The sequence below is a fragment of the Merops nubicus genome, unplaced genomic scaffold (assembly GCF_000691845.1).
Source record: "Merops nubicus isolate BGI_N331 unplaced genomic scaffold, ASM69184v1 scaffold6178, whole genome shotgun sequence".
NCBI classification, from domain to species: Eukaryota; Metazoa; Chordata; class Aves; order Coraciiformes; family Meropidae; genus Merops; species Merops nubicus.
In genome coordinates, this window is record NW_008627658.1 from 77,374 (window position 1) to 95,472 (window position 18,099).

Here is an 18,099-nt window from a genome sequence, read left to right on the forward strand (position 1 = left end):
TAAGATCTCATGTCTCCTGAATTATAAGGATGGGATTCATCCAGTCTTGGTTTTGCTGTATTCCATGTAAACATCTATACATGATCTGGTCAATCTGGGCATCTCTGAGTCGAAGCAGAGAAACAACTGCCCTTAGACCATGAGTTATTTGGCTTATATATATATCTATCTGTGGCTTAAATAAATAAATATGCATAGATACACATATATATAGGCAACAAGGTGGGATGAGCTGCTTCCTAAAGGGAATTGTTCCTCCCCACTTTCTGTCTCAGACAGATGCTTGTGTTTTGTCACATGAACCCCATCCTGCCAGGCTGAGTGTGGCTGAAAAGAGGCAGAAGACTATTCAAACTTCACAAATGCCCAATAAAACCCATGTCAAGTGTTGTGTCTGCTTGAGTCTGTCCTTAAGTGCCTCTGCACTGGGTTCTTTGGTGCAGCTGCAAAAGAAGCTGTCCAGTGAATCAGCTGCCACAATCTGCAGCATCCTTTTCTGAGCTGGAGGAGGAATGTAGTAAAGGCTGTGGAAGGGGCTAGTCCAAAATAGCTGGGAAGAGAGGGATGATGACAAAGGCATGTGAATACTGAACCATGAGGAAATCCAGGCAGATTTTCAGCTTATGTGCAGAGGGTAAATGGGTTTAGTTTCTTTTTCCAAGAGAAGTGGTGTGAGGAGAAGAAAACTATGATCATATTTGGTGAACATCAAGCATCCAGCAATCACCCTTTGGTGTGTGGGCTGTAATGATGGTGAGTGGTCCATATGAACACCTGGTCACCCTGGGGAGGCTGCAGCTATATTAGCAACGTATCTGCTCTGTGGTAGGAGGAGGAGAAGTGTTTTTAGGAAGCTGTTTCAGGCAGGACTCTTTTCCCATCTGTCAATGATGAGGTGCACCTCCTCCACCTGTATACTCTGTAGGTGGAAAGTCACTTTGTCACCATAAGGAATAAACCATAATATTTTCTGCCTCCTTCACACGTTGGATTTCAATGTCCAGGATTCCTCCTCATTTGCCATGTCTGGTTTTGGAGTCGCTGGTACAATCTGGTTTCTTCTGTGGCAGTTCCTCATTTTCATGAGTTTGGGTCCGAATGCTGCAGTTTTCTCAGAAGTCCTCACCACAGCAGGAAAAGGACTTTACTGCAGTTGGGGAAAAGCAGATGTTCTCTGCCTTCTTCTGTATTTACTATGAGAAACCACACAGTACTTTTTGCAGAGGACACCACATAGCATCATAGTTACTGTTTCATTTGGTATTGGCTATTTCATCACTTACTCCACCACCACAGGGCCAGTGACATGTAGATCATTCTTGACAATTTTTCACCTCTCATATTCTCAGAAATCCTACAATGGCACAAGCAATCTGCACTATCTTCCCTAAAAGATGTTTCAAAGCACTGTCTACACTTTCTATGGCTTTACCCTGTTGTGTATTGGCAATAAAAGCATTGCTGATGTGGTTTCACAAGGTCCTCCCCTCCTCCTTTTTCAGAAAAACTCCATTCAGCTAAGAAGCAGGACCCATCAGCAATTAGTAAGGAACATGAAGAGAAATGGGGATGAGGATTATCAAAGATAGATGAGAAAAGGAGAACTCCCCAGTGTCAAATAAGGACACCTTGGATTGACTAGGCTGGGGAGCCTGTGAACAGGAACAGCCTTGGTGCATCTCTGTGGAGTAATAGAAACAGTGAGCAGCCCAGGCTAAAATAAGTCTGAGGCACAAAACTGTCACGACAAGTCTGAGAAATCAGGGGGGTGAAGGAAGGAGAATTACGTGGTCGTGGTGACAGATGCTCTCTCAGACTTCCCACAGCTTAGCCAGGGAGAAAAAGACTGATTGCATCACCTAGCTGAAACCAACATATTTGCATCATTAACCTTAATTTCCCCGTGGGATTAATTTTACACTCATAATTGGATGTGCCATTCTCAGCTCTACAATGCCTGGAACAAAAAAGTGCTTTTTGATTTCAAAAGCTCTGATTCTTTCTTTTCTTGTGCCCGTAGCTGAACCAGACAACCCAAAATCCAGGGTCATTTATTTAATACCAATGAAGGTGTTCAGAAATCTAAGCAGTGCAGTAGTGAGGTGGCTGATCCAGCTGGTAGCTCTTCTGCTGCTAGGGACTTTTTTTTTTTGAGATTTCACATTTTCCTGCTTCTGTCTCACTTACCATATCCTCTGCTCAGTGAGTCACACAAAGACAGCAGGGATGATAAGCAGAACAAAACAGACAGCTGTGAAAACAGAAAATCAACATGCTTAGCACCTGGTTTTATCTTAATTGTTGCAGTTATTCTAATTGGGAGAAAGAGGCAAGGCTTGGGATGGGGTCTCATCTTGTCCCTATGCCCAGAGGCAACAGTTCTTCCATGTTGTGCCATCACTGTGCTCCGTGGGGCAAATAGGACCCAGGCAGAAGAGATCTGGGCAACTAGAGATAGGCCAGAGCCAAATAAACAGGGACACTGATGGTGCAGTCTCAGGCCTAGTTCAGAATATTCCTCCTTCCCTTCCTTTATCTCACACCATTATTCCTCCTTACCATAATGTGTGCTACAGTTGTCAGCAGACTCCAGCTGGAATCAAGAGCCCTTGTACAAAGTCTTGAACATATGCACAGTAAGAGACAATTTCTATTTTAGCAGCTAATAGCTGAATGGAAGATGGGGAAGGGGGAGAAGAAAATCTCTTGAGACTGATTTAAATGCATCCGTTTAGCTGTGAGGAAATGTTTTATTTGCCCATCTTTTTTCTACTCCTTTGCAAATGTGACAGAAACACATCATTTAAATATTTGCATTTTCTTCCAGTGAAAGTTATTCTCTGAATTCATGGAAAGTCTCAGAGAAAGAATCTCAAAATTGCTTCATTTAAAAACTAGACTTTTGGTTGATCTTTTTTTTCTTTCACGTCCCTTTTGAGTCTTGGAAAACTTCCTGATAAAAAGCTTAAGTGCTTAAACAGTCTCTGTTTACACTTTCTTTACTGACTTCTTACCTGATCCATGGACATAAATGTGTTTTGCAGGATATTTATTAGCTCTTAGAGCAGAGATGGATCTCTTTGGTAGGACAGCACACTAAAAAGGCAGAATAACTGTTCTGAGGGATGGGGTGAAGTTGGAGCCAGGCTAACAAACCAACATACCTGTCAGTGGCAGTATCACAGATGAGGAAATGGATGGATGAGTCGAATCTGTGGAGAGAGAGAGTCTTGATTTTTGTATTGTATCTCTTCTGGCAAAGAACATCGAGGCAGTGATGAGGAGAGTCAGGTGAAGAGCCAGCTGGTCCCAGCACCCCAGCAGTGACGAGGGTAGAGTCTGACAGCTTCTGCACAGAGGACTTAACAACTGCCAGGTTTGCTTCTTGGCCATCAGTAGATGTTTCCAGCCTGGGTGTCAGCATGTGTGCTGGGCTGATAACTTTTAATGGTGGGCATGAAGTGAGCTGTAACTTCCAGGGAAAGGGATCCAGATAAGATCTTTATTTCACATGAGGTTGGGAAGGATGGCTTTCACGGTGCTAAACTAGGATTTAGAAACATGGCTTCAAACAAGACCTCTTTCCCCCCAGAACTGCAAGCCAAAACTTCCCTGGTGCAATAAATTAACTGAATGTCTCCCTTTTCCTGAAAACAAAGCTCTGGACTTGAGCCAATATGAGATCACAGAATCATAGAATAGGAGGGGTTGGAAGGGACATTAAAGATCACCTAGTTCCAACCCCTGTGCCATAGGCAGGGACACCTCCCACTACACCAGGTTGCTCAGAGCCCCATCCAGCCTGGCCTTCAATACTTCCAGGGATGGGGCCATCCACAGCTTCCCTGGCCAGCCTGTTCCAGTGTCTCACCACCCTCACAGTGAAGAGCTTCTTCCTGATGTGTGGTCTAAATCCAACTCTGGATCCTAAAACCCTGAGCAATCATGAGGGATACTTAGATGCACCTTCTGGAGAACATTACTGTGAAGTGACAAAAGGTGACCCACAGCTGCCAGAAGGAAGGAGAAAGTCTAATTCTACTATTTTCTTCCCAGTATAGGACAGAGTGGCTCTATCTGCTCACACATTCCTGCAGTTCTGTTAGTATGAAAGGACACGCAAGACAAAGTAGGATGCAGCTATGTCCTCCCCAGAGATGTCTCCATCAGCCAGAGATGACATCTCCCCCATTCTCAGAGCCCTGAGGTCACTGATCTCTCCATCCTGAACCCCAAGCAGATCGTTCCTAAGACTGATGTGCTGAGTTGGGGGGTCTGGCCCCTGCATGAACAGGTCATGGCACCGACGTGATGCCAAAGCAACCATCTTACCTTGTCCAATAGCCTGGGGCAGCCACTTATCACTTTCATTGGTGCACTGCATGTCAAGGGAGGTCCAGATGACTTTGTCACCCTCCTTCTTGCACGTGAGGGTGCCAGAGGTGGGGGGTCGCTTGTCATAACCACTCTGGCATTTGATATGTAATACTTGTCCCACGAGGTACTGCCTGGGCAGGCCTAACGAGGCGTGTGGATTGCTCTTGGGAGGACCACAAAAACCTGTAGGATCACAGGGCAGCACAGGGTTACAGCAAATAGATTTTACTCACTGCTTTTGGTCTTGAAACAACGTGATTGGTATTATTCCAAAATATAGAGAAGATACCAAGTCTTCCTAATTCTTTGTTAGGGTATAAAATATTCATCTGATTACTCATTCATAGGATTAATCCATTAGATATGGCACTTGGGGGCATGGTTTAATGGTTATGGTAGTGTTTGATGGTTGGACCTGATGATCTTAGAGGTCTTTTCCAACCTTAATGGTTCTATGATTCCATATCACTTGTTCAGCCAAGATACTACAGCAATTATTTCTTTCTCTCTGTCAAAATAATTAAAAATTACTCATCATTCTTACCCTGCTTCCACAGAAATCAGTGAAATAAGTGTTACAGTAATGAATAGGCTCTTACCTACCTTTGTGGTCAAACTCTGAAAGGTTTTCTTGCTTCTGGGGTGCAGGGCTCTGGTTTTTTCTTTCTGGCTTCTGTGTAAAATGGAACTCCATCGTGGGAGCCGTTGACAACAGGATTTTCTCATCTGTGAGGGAAGTTTTGTTGCCTGAGTTACAGCAGGACAAATAGCAGAGCAACGCCAGAGCACTCAGGCTTTTAGAGGCAGGACAGGATTGTTGGAAGTTCTAACTTGCAAAGACAAGTGCAGAAGATCATTTCTTAGAGCAATGCCCAGATGTGTCTTGTATCAACTAACTCATTGGAGAAACGCCTCCTGTGATGGACACACCTCTACAAGTGCAGGAAAAGGACAACAGTCACTTACCAATGCATTCAAATTCCTTGTAGACCCATGAAGCAACGTCCTGTGTACTCTGACACGAAATCCCTGGGTACTGGCCACTCCTTCTTCTGTAGCCACTGTCACATTCATAATACAGTTTGGTCCCCACTGGGTACATTTCAGCAGTAACATCAGCAAAGTCAGGCCTTGGAAGAGCTGGGCAATTTTCTGCAAGCAGAAAGCCTGAGAATCAGGACAGCCTGTCCATCTACATTATCCACCAAGGACTTCCCACTTCCTTCTGTCTTCTCAGTGCTAGGTCATGCCTAGTGAAATAAGCCTCATTCTGCTCCCAGCCACAGGGCTAAAATCACAGCTGAGGGATAAAACTGGATGTCAAGAAGGGAGCATGAGGGTAGCAAAGCTTTGTTCCTTTGATTGTCCCTAAGCCAAGGAGAGGCTCCAAGTGTCTGGTGAAACCGTTGGTGATTTTAAGTGAACATTTTTAATTCTAGAGCAATCCTCCCATCCCAGGTTCTTAGAGCCCTAATAGCTCAATGGTTGGACTTGATGATCTTGGAGGTCCCTTCCAACCTAAATGATTCTATGATTCTATGAACTACCTAAAGGGAGGATGTCAAGACAATGGGACCAGACTCTTCAGTGGTGCCCAGAGACAGGACAAGGGGCAATGGACACAAACTGGAACAGAGGAAGTTGCATCTAAACATAAGGAAAAACTTCTTTGCTTTGAAGGTGATGGAGCCGTGGACCAGGCTGCTGCCCAGAGAGGTTGTGGAGTCTCATTCTGTGGAGATATTCCAAACCTGCTTGGACACCATCCTGGGCAACCTGGTCTAGGTGACCCTGCTGGAGCAGGAGGGTTGGATGACATGATCTCCAGAGATCCCTTCCAACCCCCACCATTCTGTGATGGTGTGATGCAGCGATCCAAAACCTTTTCAGGTTCAAGTTAGTTGTTGCTATTGATTTTGTAAGAATAGATTTATTCAGGATGCAGAAAAATCCTTTGGGGGTGTCTCCACCACGTGACACAAAACCTGGATTTGCCCTTGGTTTTTTAGTTAGGAGGGGCTGACTCAACTCTTCTTGTGTTTCTTGTAGAGGAGAAAGGCTGCTGGAGCAAGGTTGTTCTGCAGCAGCTGGGACTGGTGGTGGGAGGCACCAGGAACTCTGTGCCTGCTCCTGCCCAAAGCAGGCTGTTGAGCCCTTGCTTTCTGCACCCAGCAGATGGGCAGCACGAAACTCTCCCAACATTTCCTTAATGAAGCTGTGCACGACTGTGCTGCAGAGCAGCTGCGTGCACCAGAGTGTGCAGCCCTCAGACCATGCAGTGAGGCATGACAAGCAAAACTAAGCCAGGAAAAGTTGCCACCATCTACGAGCAGCCACTGGAAATGGGGAGTAGACTCTCTGCTCTGGCTGAGCGCACCAAAGAGCAGCTCACTGTGAAATAAGTTTGCAAACCTAAATATAACTTGTCCCAAAACAAGGTCGTGAAGTGCTGTGTCATCAGCAAATCACATCTAATTATACTTCTCAATCAGTCGGAATGAATTAAGTTAGAGCATTTCAGTGCACTTGAAAAGCCCACTGAAGCTGAGCTGGAGACCCAGAAGTTTATAAAGGCACTACTTGATTATTTGAGGCCTGAAGGTTGAGAAATTCTAAGAGAAAACAGGCTGGCTGCATCAGGGCTGGCATCTGGGAGCTTGGGGTGCATGATCTGTGGCCCTTTATGCTTATGTGTGATAGTTACAACTATTAGGAGTAAAATTTCTTAGTCATCACATTTCCACATTTTCCAGAGCCATAATTAATGCAGCCTTAGCAGCTAGCAAGAATGACTGTGAAAAGGCCTTGAATTCCTGAGAGCTGCTCATCATCTGGTGCCTGCCCTTGACTCCCAAAGTGCCTTCTTCATGAAGCAAAGCCACCTTTTGCCTACAGCAACCCAGTCAGTGACTCCTAGACCCAGTCCTGCAGTGTCCTTTTCTTTTGGGGCCACCCATCATCTTCTCACTTTGATATTCTCTGTCCTTTTTACTTTTCATCATCTTGCTGCTTAGTAGAAGTCACCCAATTTGAAGAAGGCAACAATGAAAAGTATTGGGAGCAGCTTCAGAGCTGAGCTGTGTCAGGGCTGGTTTAATCCCCTTGTATCTTTGTGTTATCAAAGGGTTCACCCTGTAAACTACATCAGACTGTGGCTTCGAGAGGAGAGGCTGTACCCGAAATAGTTAACCACAGGCTTTACCACAGACTGTCAGGGTGATTAAAATTAAAGGGTTATCAGATTAGCAGCAAGTTGAGATCGTGTACTCTCACTTTCCCTGCAAGCTAAAAGCATGTTTCCCTCCAGACTTCAAAAGCCTCTTTGAAGCAGATTGCAGATCTGAATCTCAGTACGAGGCACCCAAACCTACAACTCTTTAGTCTCTTCTGAAGAAAACCCACAGCACTCAATCTGCTCATCCTAAAGGGCAACCATTGTTTTAATCAATGAGCAAATAGAGAATCATAGCATCACTTTGGTTGGAAAATACCTTTAAGATCATCAATTCCAACCATTAACCCTACTCTACCATACTCTACCAAATCCTCCTCTAAGCCATAATGGACAAATGAAGTTAAGGTTCTTCTGAACTTATAGAATCATAGAATCTTTTAGGTTGGAAGAGACCTTTAGGATCATCAAGTCCAACCATTAAGTCAACACTACTAAGTCCTCTGCTAAAACAGATCAGAATCTGTCAGGGTTGGAAGGGACCACAAGGATCCCCCAGTTCCAACCCCTCTGCCATGAGCAGGGACACCTCCCACTAGATCAGGCTGCCCAGAGCCTCCTCCAGCCTGGCCTTAAAGACCCCCAGGGATGGGGCCTCAACCACCTCCCTGGGCAACCCATTCCAGGGTCTCACCACTCTCATGGGGAAGAACTTCTTCCTCACATCCAGCCTGAATCTGCCCACTGCCAGCTTTGCCCCATTCCCCCTAGTCCTGTGCACATGGGTGATGGTGAGTACTGGGCTGGTGCTCTTGGTTCAACTCATCCACATTTCAGCTGGCTCTCATACAACATTCCTAGGATCCAGCTTTTTTATTTCACCCACATCACTCAAATTCTCATCTTCTCACACCTAAACCAACTCAGTGTCTGCTTCTTTGGCCTTTAAAACCATATTCCTGTCTCTGATCCAGGAAACATTTGAAAAGATGCATTTCCTAGGTCTCATTGTGACCTTCTCCTTGCTTCTCTCTGTTGACTTGTAACTGCTTCACTGTCATGTCAAATATTTTTCTCCCATTTTGAAGAACGTTATTCTTATCAGCCATCACAAACTTCCAAATCATTGCCTTCTTTTCCCATGCTAGACCTCCTCACCAACATATTTGATATGAAAGCCACCAGCTTTTGGGTTTATTGTACTAGTCCTCACACTGAGAGGAACCATGAGTGAATATGGACATTTCAAGATACCCATTGCCATTATTTCTCTTCATCATTTTTAAGTATCTTACCTCTCTTCAAAAGTGCTTTTATTTAAGTAATCTTCATCTATCTTTCCAGAACAGGTAGGCACCCAACATGCTGGTGGGCATTACTTCTCTACTTGCTTGCCTTACAATTGAACCCTAAAGCTCTGTGTTGCTCAGCAATTTTTACCATGCTTATACAAATGAGTTCTAATTATCAGCCAGGACTCCAGGCATCATAGCACTAGATGTGATAATAATCAGAGGTTCAAGCTAATTGCTGTATTCAAACTCCAATCAGGGAAGAACAAGAACCTCCCAAAGCTGCAGAGGCCAGAGGTGGTGACATGAGGTGTGCTGGACCTCTTGGGATAGTGTGAGGAGACTGTGCAGAGAGGAATCCACCCTACTGAGGTCTGGACCCTATTGCCTACAGAGAATGACCTCTGCAGTGAATCACCCCTGAAGCTTCATTCAGCCTTTGTGCCTGAGGAAACTGTGTGGTCTGCCCCTAAAAAATCCACATCCCTGCCATGTGGGTGAGTCAAAAGAGTCAAGGGATGGGAAGACACCAGGGAACTAGGGACTCTGTGTCATTCACAGGGTAGATTTGCTCCTTGACTACATTTCTGACTTTTTACATTTTTAGGGGAGATTAACTTTGCCTTTTTTGCAGTTTTGCACCTAGCTGGGAATTAGCTGGTCAGTTCTTTTGAGTTGTTTTGATATAAAAATATAAATCTTATAGAAGGCCACCACACCTGGGTGTGACCTGTCTCATAGCCTCTGGTGGCCCAGTTTGTAGGGCCCAGTTTCACACTGCATTCTACATCCCTCCACAACTTCTCCAGGGCTACACTCCTGCTGGTGCTGGTTTAAAAGTCTGTCCTCACATCCCCTTCAAACCCCCTGGGGTGTTGTTTGCCTCCTCATTTTCCCTCCCCACATCCTCCAGTTCTCCATCCCCACGACCAAGTGCTACGTGTCCTTATTTCCTTCTCTTTCAATCCCAATGTCCTCTGTCTTCCCTTTCCATCATCCACAAGCCCCCATTCTTATCTCCTACACCCCAAAAGTGCCCTGTGACTCCATTTCTTTGGACTTTGAAGTGTTAACATGATGTACTGAAAGGAGCCAAACTGAGAGGTTGGTGTAATTGTGCCCATGGGGTTTAGCACTGCCACTGGTTGCAGAGTTGCTAGAACATGTAGCTCTCCTAAGGCAGCTGGGAACCTGTGTTTCTCCCCATATTCATGGATTTTTTTGGTGCCTACAGAATTTCTAGAAATTTTGGAACTTGTTTCAAATATATAGTGGAGGGAGACAAGCCCTTGGAATCAGAAGGGAACTAGTGAAGTCAAATTATAGACATCCATGAAATATAAAAGTTATAAAGTAATCATCACATCTTCTGCTGTGCTCCCAAAATTAAGTTTTCTGAGACCTGCAAGACACTCCTTGTCATCTGAGCCACAAGATAGATGGGACTCCTGCTATTCCTTCTTAAGCAAGGGTGCCTGATGCCATTTGAGGTGTCTGAGGGCATCTGGGACCACCTCATAAGCTGTCAGATATCACAGAGGAGTTATTGAGGCTGGTGCCAGGCAGAATACCCTGCATGCCCTGTCATTTGTGAGTTCATTGACATGTGCTGAATAAAGTTTGATTGCCTTTGGTTACCCTCAGCATTTAGGCTCAGGGGAAAGAAACCCACTAGTTAAATCACCATCAGTTTTTTTTCAGTGTTTGGGCTTCTTCCTTAGGATTCCCCATTCAAAGGAGTTATTGATCCAACACAAATCTTCTTATAATAGCCATACTGACAGGATTAGGATTTAGGAAGCTCTCCTGCTCATTCCTCTCCCATGTCTGAGTTGTGAGAGCAGTGTTAGACAAGGCATAAGAACAGCACCTTTTGTCCAGAAGAAGTGAATGGGGAAAATTTCTGACAGGTATTTTTAGTCTTAGGTAAACACAGAGAGTGAGTCATGCCATGATAACATAAACTCAGAATTTCCTCTGTCATGTGGCTGTGTGTCACCAGCACTGACTTATCCTGATGTCAAGCTGAAAGGTGCAAAAATAAGACCATTTTCCCCTAAATATGAAGGTGGTAAGATGGGATCAGAAGGCAGGTGGCTGTTCTGAAGATCTGGGTGGAAGCAGTGGAAGAAGCCAGGCACTTCACACACGTGCCCACTTCAGAGGTGAAGAGAGCTTTACCAAGAAATCAAATCACATCAAAACGAAGACACCACCCTAGATGTGCCTGAAAAGCTAATTCAGCCCTGGAGGGTTCATATTCTACCTGAAATGATGTGATCTCTAAATAGAGCACCTCTCCTGAAGATGAACCTGATATGGGGAAGAGAAGGGACTGATACCTGCAACTGGACTGAAATGGTAATGAACTTTTTCTCTCTTCAAAACTTATTCCCAAAGGGTCTGCTAACAAGGTAGCCACAGCTCTGCCTGCTCCTTTCCCCTCTGATTGATGCCATCTATGTGGGTCTGTAAGCTGGCAATGGATCCCAGCTGTGAGGTTAGGGTGGGGATCTGAAGTTTGTGGTGATTTGCCTGTGAGGATTTGGCCAGCTCTGCTGCAAGGTTGCACACAGGGTATCTGACAAAGGCACCTGAGGAGTAAGGAGTCTGAGATGTAAGTGACTGAAACTCGGTGCAGATGAAACCACCACGTGCAAGGTTCAGTGCAGGCAGGGATGGTGGAGAGATCAGTTTGTGGGGCAGGAGATGGGGTGTAGTGCTCCTGGCAGTGGAGAAGAGGCACGTCCTGTTCTAAGGACTAGGCAGCTCAATGCCTGCTGGGTTTGCTGTATTAGAAGACTGTTGGAAAGACTGCAAAATAAACTGGAATGTGATCCAGCAGGAGCTGTCCATTAACTCTTTGTAGGACCACAGAAAATTAAGTTTAGGAGAGGTTCATTTCTCTTATCTCTTGGCTTTATTGTGCTAACCAGCTGTTTGCCATTGAGCTAGGCACTGGAATCTAGTGCAGAAGCTATTTCCATGTACAGCAAAGCCAGAGCTGGTTTGACAGTGGACAGAGCTGTGTCTGCTAAGCACAGTTTAGCCACAGGAATCTGCCTTCCTAACTCCTTCTCTAGGAAGTGGAGCTGGGCAGACCTCTCTAGAGGACAGCAGGCAACTAACAAGTTCTCTAGAGCAATCCTTAAACATGCTTCTCTCCTTTTATCAGCTACAGTAGTGGATGAATGCTCTTAAATGCTCACATGGATAATTGGCTGGGTTTAGTTAATGGATGGATATCATTTTAAAGCTCGCTTTGCTGTGAGTTCCCAGCCAGCCAGCCTGCAGATGTTCTTGTGTCTTCTGCTGGCCCAGATGTTCCTTGACTAAACATCTGTCTTCCCTCTTCCTAAACACAGCTATCCCCCTTCATTCCTATTTCAAGGCATTGACTGGGTGCCACCCAGCCACCAACGAGCAGACACTTCCAGTCCTTGTGTAGTCACTAGAAAGACACAGGACATGACTCATTGCACCTTTATCTGCAATCTGATAGATGAACAGTCCCTTAAAAGTGACACTTTCTTCTTCCTGGCTACAAAGGGGGCCCAGATGTCCAGCTCCATGGGCTTGTGAGACCAACCTCACGCCTGCTGAGGATGGGCTGGGGACTTGGACTGCAAACGTGGAAATTAGGAAAGCAGGAGGGTGTTTCCTGAGGCAGGGAGGGAGGGGGGGAAAGTAGCCTGAGCACAGTGCACTGCATAGAAAATATACACAGTGGAGAATGGGGAACGTTTGTTTTTCTTATTCTTTTGTTTCTGGGTGTTTATAACCTTCTTGGTTCTGTGGTAAAGCCACAGAGCTCAATCTCTTTCAAAGGCAACCACTGCACAGGGTATGGTGGCAGAGCACAGAGTCTGGTTTTGAGAATATCATACATAAAAGCCTTGTTTTGGCGTGTGACATTTGGGTTTTTGAATAGTTTTGGCTACGTTTTTGCTTAAATCTCTGGCTTCAGTAGCACCCGCCTCTGCCGTGTTTTCATCTAAAGGGAAAAACATATTTACTGAGAAAGAAAACTGGCTTTTTAAACAGCAGCAGAAAATCAGATCCTTTTCTTTGGCTGGGACTTCCTCAGCCTTGCCTTTCGTCAGGTTGGAAGGGCAGCAGGGAATATCCTCTCTGAAATAATCAAATTGGCTGACAAGCATGTGTCCTAGTCCTGGAAACCAGTGAAGAAAGGTCTGGTGGGACTCTTTTGATTTCTAATGTGGCTTTAGGACTCATCTCATTTGACTTGTAGCCTTAGTGTGGACATTGAGCTTTTTGCTGGAACTCTCAAGAGAGGGATCAAAATTGTTTGTTAGCGTTGACAATTTTTCTGACTTTGTGAGGTCAAATAACATTTTTCCAAATCAAGAGGGTTTTATATTCTCCATCTGGCAGCTCTCACTTTAAAATGGAGAATATAAAGAAAAAGCAGCAGATGACAAAGTGCTGCTCCCCTTGCAGGGCTGAGGAACAGGGGTTCAAGTGAAGAAAGTCATGGAAGGACTTTGGAAATGTGAGCTTTGGAGAAGCATTTGAGACTGGTTGCTACAAGATTCAGGACCAGGGTCAGGAGATGGAAACCATGGGTAGGAAACATCCCAAAGCTGGGGTTTGAAGATGCAATTAATGGAGGAGGAAAAACAAGAGAGACAAAGCTGGACATTGAGGAAGAAAGCAGGGAGACCAAAATTGCATCACTCTGAAGGCAAAAGTGAGCAAAGTCAAAGGTAGTGGCTTTCCAGCAGTAGCTAAAGAGTGGATCTTTTTTCTGTGATAAAAGGGAAGGACATAACATCTCATCTCTGATGAGGTGGAGAGAAGATTTTTCCATCTGAAGACAGAAGCAGGTCCTTCAGGATCTCTGTCCACAACATCTGCTTTTCCTCAGCAGGATCACAACGTCTTATTCCATTTTTAAACAATTTTTTGTTCCAATTGCAGCTCTATTTTGGGCACTTTGCTGCTGAGGGCCACTGTAGCTGAAAGGTTTACAAAGGTGTATGCTCTCTGACTGACCTTAAAAAAGCCTCTTGTAGGTGTTTGACAACTTTAATTTATTCTGCATTGCATTTCAAACCCACAGGAGCGAGCACTAATATGCAAGTATAATGGGGAAGAAATTCCTCATTTAAATGACTGAGATCTGGGACCCATCTTGTGTGAATGAAACTCAGTTGAATGAAATTCTTTCTTTTGTGAGTTTTAATCCTTTCCAGGTTTAACTTGCAAATCTATTCAGGGTGTTTCTGTAAGAGGAATACCAAGATGGAAAGGTTGTAGGAGCACAGACCAGCTTTTGTCTTGTGTTTGACCCTTGCCTAGCATACCTCAAGCCTCACCCATGCCTGCAGCTTCCAGGCACTGTTGCTGTGCAGAGTAAATGAGAGAAATGTGATGCTCTTCATGAGAAAATCAGCATTTCTCTTGTCCTCTTCAGCACTAAGGTGTTACTTAAGTTTTACTAAATGATTGATCATCTCATGCCTTAGTTTCCCCTGTTATATATATCACAGGACTTTGCTCTCTCAAAGCACTTTGAGATCTATCCATGCAACTGTTCTGCAAAATAAAGGCTTTTTATTTTCTTTTTCCCCTAATCACATTTATTTTTGACTGTGCACTTTGCCAGAAACCCTCTTGCAAACGTCTATGGCAGGGCCTGTTTACAAATCTGAGCTTCCAATGCTGGGATGAGCTGAAAAGACTAAGGCAAAATAATATGAATAGCACTATAGCTGATTTTTGACCAGTTTGACCTGGCCCTTTTCCCTTTTCTTTGCTGATGTCTGTTCCCAGGTCTCCTTGTTGATTTCCTTAAGGGATTAAAAATGGAATTAAAGGAATTAAAAATGGAATTAAAGGACTCAAAAAAAGGAAATTTAACAAAAATAGGGTTTACAGCCACAATACTTCAGGCAGCACTAAAATCAAAACCTTAAATTGGTAAAAGGTGGTGTTTATACCTTAGTGTATTATTTGTAGGGAGAATAAAAGAAGTTTAAACATTGGGAGAGAGATTGAAAATAAATGCAGGAAGCTGAGGAAAGAAGAGCTTAGAGATGCAGTGGAGAATGTGATGCCCTGCATTTATTCACTCATCAGAGAATTCAATCAGATCAGATAGTACCAAATGCAACCGCTCTGACACACCTCGTGTTTTTCCAAAACCCAGAAAGATTTCTGATAAACGAGACTCTCCAGCAAGAAAGCTCAGGACGTGTCCCAGGCACAGTAATACAGAGAGTGTGGTGGGGGGGATCTGACTCATCCCAGAACCGATCCTATTTACACAGCCCTGGCGGAACGTCTCTCGGCGATGCTCTTGCACGCAGCACGTGGGCACCAGCACTTCACTGGGCAAACAAAATGCCCCCGTGAAGGAGAAAGGCACAGACTTTGCTGGCAAAATACTTGGATGGGAAGAAAATCATCTGGAGGTTAAATATTTGTCAAAGTACTAGCTGTGTGAATGAGTTCAGTTGTAAACATTCTTCTCTGGAGGTGTCCAGCCCCTTGTAAAATTCACAGCCCCTGCTAGAGATGCTCCATCAGCAGTTATTCCATCTGAGAACCTGCCCTAGGGTTGTATCAGCTTACACCTCTCAACCTGGACCTCTTCAGCAGACACCAAAGGGAGCAGGACATTTATAGAGCTCTGAGAATGGAAGGTATTTTTTTGTCCCTTTGAACAAGGCAGTTTAAATTCAAATACACTAATCCATCCCCAGATCGTTTCTCCACGCACACACTCGTTACAAGAAATCAGCCAAATAGAAGCAGTTCCACAGCTTATAAATGTGTAAAATTATGCTGAATGAATTAGCTGCCTCCGTTCACAGTTTTCAGGCACTCTTGGTCGGGAGGCGTGGCTGCAAGAACACTTGGTATCTATAGTGGCACCTCTTAACTAATAGCATTGCCATCAGTTTTACCTACAGAGGTACTGACATTTCAGTGTCTATTTTTATACTTCCTAAATTTACATGCAAAATGGAAAAAAGAAAAAAAGCCAAATTCGAAGAACTACCTAAGGCTGCTTTGATCTGCCCACTGTTCCAACGGTGGGTTGGAGGTTACTCAGACAAAAAAATATCCTGCAGTTCTCTGGACTGTCAGCAGTTGATGGTTTGTGGGCACAAACCCTATATCTCTCATTTCCTCAGAATCACAAATTCCTTAAGCTCTTAACAACTTTCCTCACCTGAATGGAGTCAGGATGTTCTGAACATCCTCCAGCAGCCACCACAAAAAAGCGAATCGTATTTTCCCTTCCCAAAAAAAGCAGAAATAGTCTTTACCTTGCTCGCTGCCCTTGATGGATCCAAGCAAGAGCCACATCAAAAGGCACTTGAGCTCCATGGGACTTGTTCACATCTTTTCTCCGCAGCACTGAGGATGATGAGGTTTCTCAAAAGCCACGAGCTGGTGTCACCAAGCTAAGGAGTTGTCTATTGCCTGGTCAGAGCTGGGGTGGCATCACCTTTCTGCACAGCAAGGACCTTGCTCTTTGGTCAGCAAATCATCCTTTCACCACCCGGCTCTGCAGGAGAAAACAAGAGCTGCTCTCTCTTCATGTATTAGCAGCTTTTATCCAGGAAATCAAACTTAATGCTCAGTGTGGTGGAGTGTGCCGTGGTGTGGAGGAAGTGGTTTGACACATCAGAGCTACTGACTCCAGAGCTGTTCCACTACCACTGAGGTCAGTAGAAAGGGGCAAGTTTTAATGTGTTTGTGCAGCAACCCAACCCCAAATCTGTGGTTGGACAGACCATCACTGTGGGATACTTCTGCAGCGTAGAAGAGTGGAATTCAGACACCACCTGTGGGCTCTGCCTACAAAGAAACGGTCCCGTGGGTTATTGTTTTGGCTTTTTGGATGTCTTCACATGCTGATGATAAAGCCACAATCCATCTGAGTTTTGACACGTCCATGTTTGTGGTTCCTCTCAGCGACAGCTGAGCTTCTGAAGAATGGACAGTTTGATCAAAATCTATGAGGATGAGGCTGGCAGGTTTGGAAAGGTTTTCTCTTGCTTCTGAGTTGTCTGGGTTTGCCAGGCTTCAGCAAAATCCATTCCTCTGAATGTCAATGGAAAGCTGGAAATGATGAAGAAAATATCACAATTTGTGTAGATTTTTCATTAGTGATTTCCACAGAAATTATCTGTTAGCACCTAGAGAATTAGTTGGGATGGACTATGGAAAAGCATATTTAAGGTGTCTGTGGCATTCTATCGTTCTTATTACATGCTGGGCATTTAATTCTCCTTTATAAAACCTTAATGGATGACATTGCCCTAACAGGCATGCTAAGAGATGGGATGTCTTTGTAAATGCTGCTGTGGCACAGAGAGCCAGTAAGAGACCAGCTGCTGTGGGTAAAACACTTTGCTCACCCTGCTCCACAGCTATTTACTGCCTTTGCTTTAGCACAAAACCATCTTCTCTGTGTAATAGCACAACAGGGAACACTCACACCAAAGTCCACAGGAGGGCTTGGAGAGATTTGCTCTTGAAACATCTGTCTGAAAGTCTTAGATCCCAATTCTTCACCTTTTTTTCAAGATCCCTAGAGATATGCAACTGCTTATGTAGAACCACAATCATTAGGGTTGGTAGAACGTATGTGTTATATTGCTGAGAAAGAAATCCCAGACTTTTTGTCACAACTCATCCTCCCCCCAGAGAACATGGGGTCTGTTCCATGGAGGTGCAGGGATTTTATACCAAACATCTCCTATTTCTTGCCTGGTCAAACTTCATAACTATTTGCATGATGGAGACAGAGACAGGGGACCTTTCCTGCAGTCCTTCAGCTCAATCTGCCTCTCTTGGCTATTCAAAATCCTGCAGCCAATTAATGACTGCAAACTCTGGGCAGGGAGCAGCCGTTTGGACTGCAGGCACAGATTCCCAACAAACTGAATTTTTCCACTTGGAAGGAAAAGGTCCTTTCTTCAGCAGGTGAGCTGAGACACGTTCCCTCTTTCATGTAGCCGTTTGCTTTCAAGCAGCAAATCTCAGCGTAGGTGGATAAGATCCACTAAGATTTTATTAGAAATGGTGAGTTTTTATCCTAGCAAGAACGTTCGATGTGCAGGGGGTTGTTCTGGAAGGAACGGTGACCCCAGGTGGCTGTTTCCTACAAGCACAGTTTGCATGAGAAACACCCGTACCTCTGCATTTAGACCTTCTAAAGGTCACCAAAAAAACCTGGTTACCACTTGTGAGAGCAATTAGTCAGGTCAGCTTTGTGAA

At 44.5% G+C, this 18,099-nt stretch overlaps 1 protein-coding gene across 1 annotated transcript; it reads right to left on the reverse strand.

Moving 5' to 3' along the window:
- Positions 1-536: 536 nt before the first annotated feature.
- LOC103778779 (interleukin-15 receptor subunit alpha-like) lies at positions 537-16,200 on the reverse strand. Its single transcript, XM_008946390.1, has 5 exons — positions 16,140-16,200; positions 5,344-5,529; positions 4,981-5,103; positions 4,333-4,560; positions 537-550 (listed from the first exon to the last, which is right to left on the reverse strand). Exons 1-5 carry the CDS (start codon positions 16,198-16,200, stop codon positions 537-539), a joined length of 612 nt encoding a protein of 203 aa, XP_008944638.1.
- Positions 16,201-18,099: the final 1,899 nt, after the last annotated feature.

What these genes read in the sequence shown, in the direction of transcription:
- LOC103778779 (XM_008946390.1), bottom strand. Translation starts at nt 16,200, where the DNA reads ATGGAGCTCAAGTGCCTTTTGATGTGGCTCTTGCTTGGATCCATCAAG. An exon ending in CATCAAGGGCAGCGAGCAAG is followed by an intron (nt 5,530 to 16,139) that starts GTAAAGACTATT and finishes TTCTGCTTGCAG; the next exon opens with AAAATTGCCCAGCTCTTCCA. An exon ending in CAAGGAATTTGAATGCATTG is followed by an intron (nt 5,104 to 5,343) that starts GTAAGTGACTGT and finishes CTTCCCTCACAG; the next exon opens with ATGAGAAAATCCTGTTGTCA.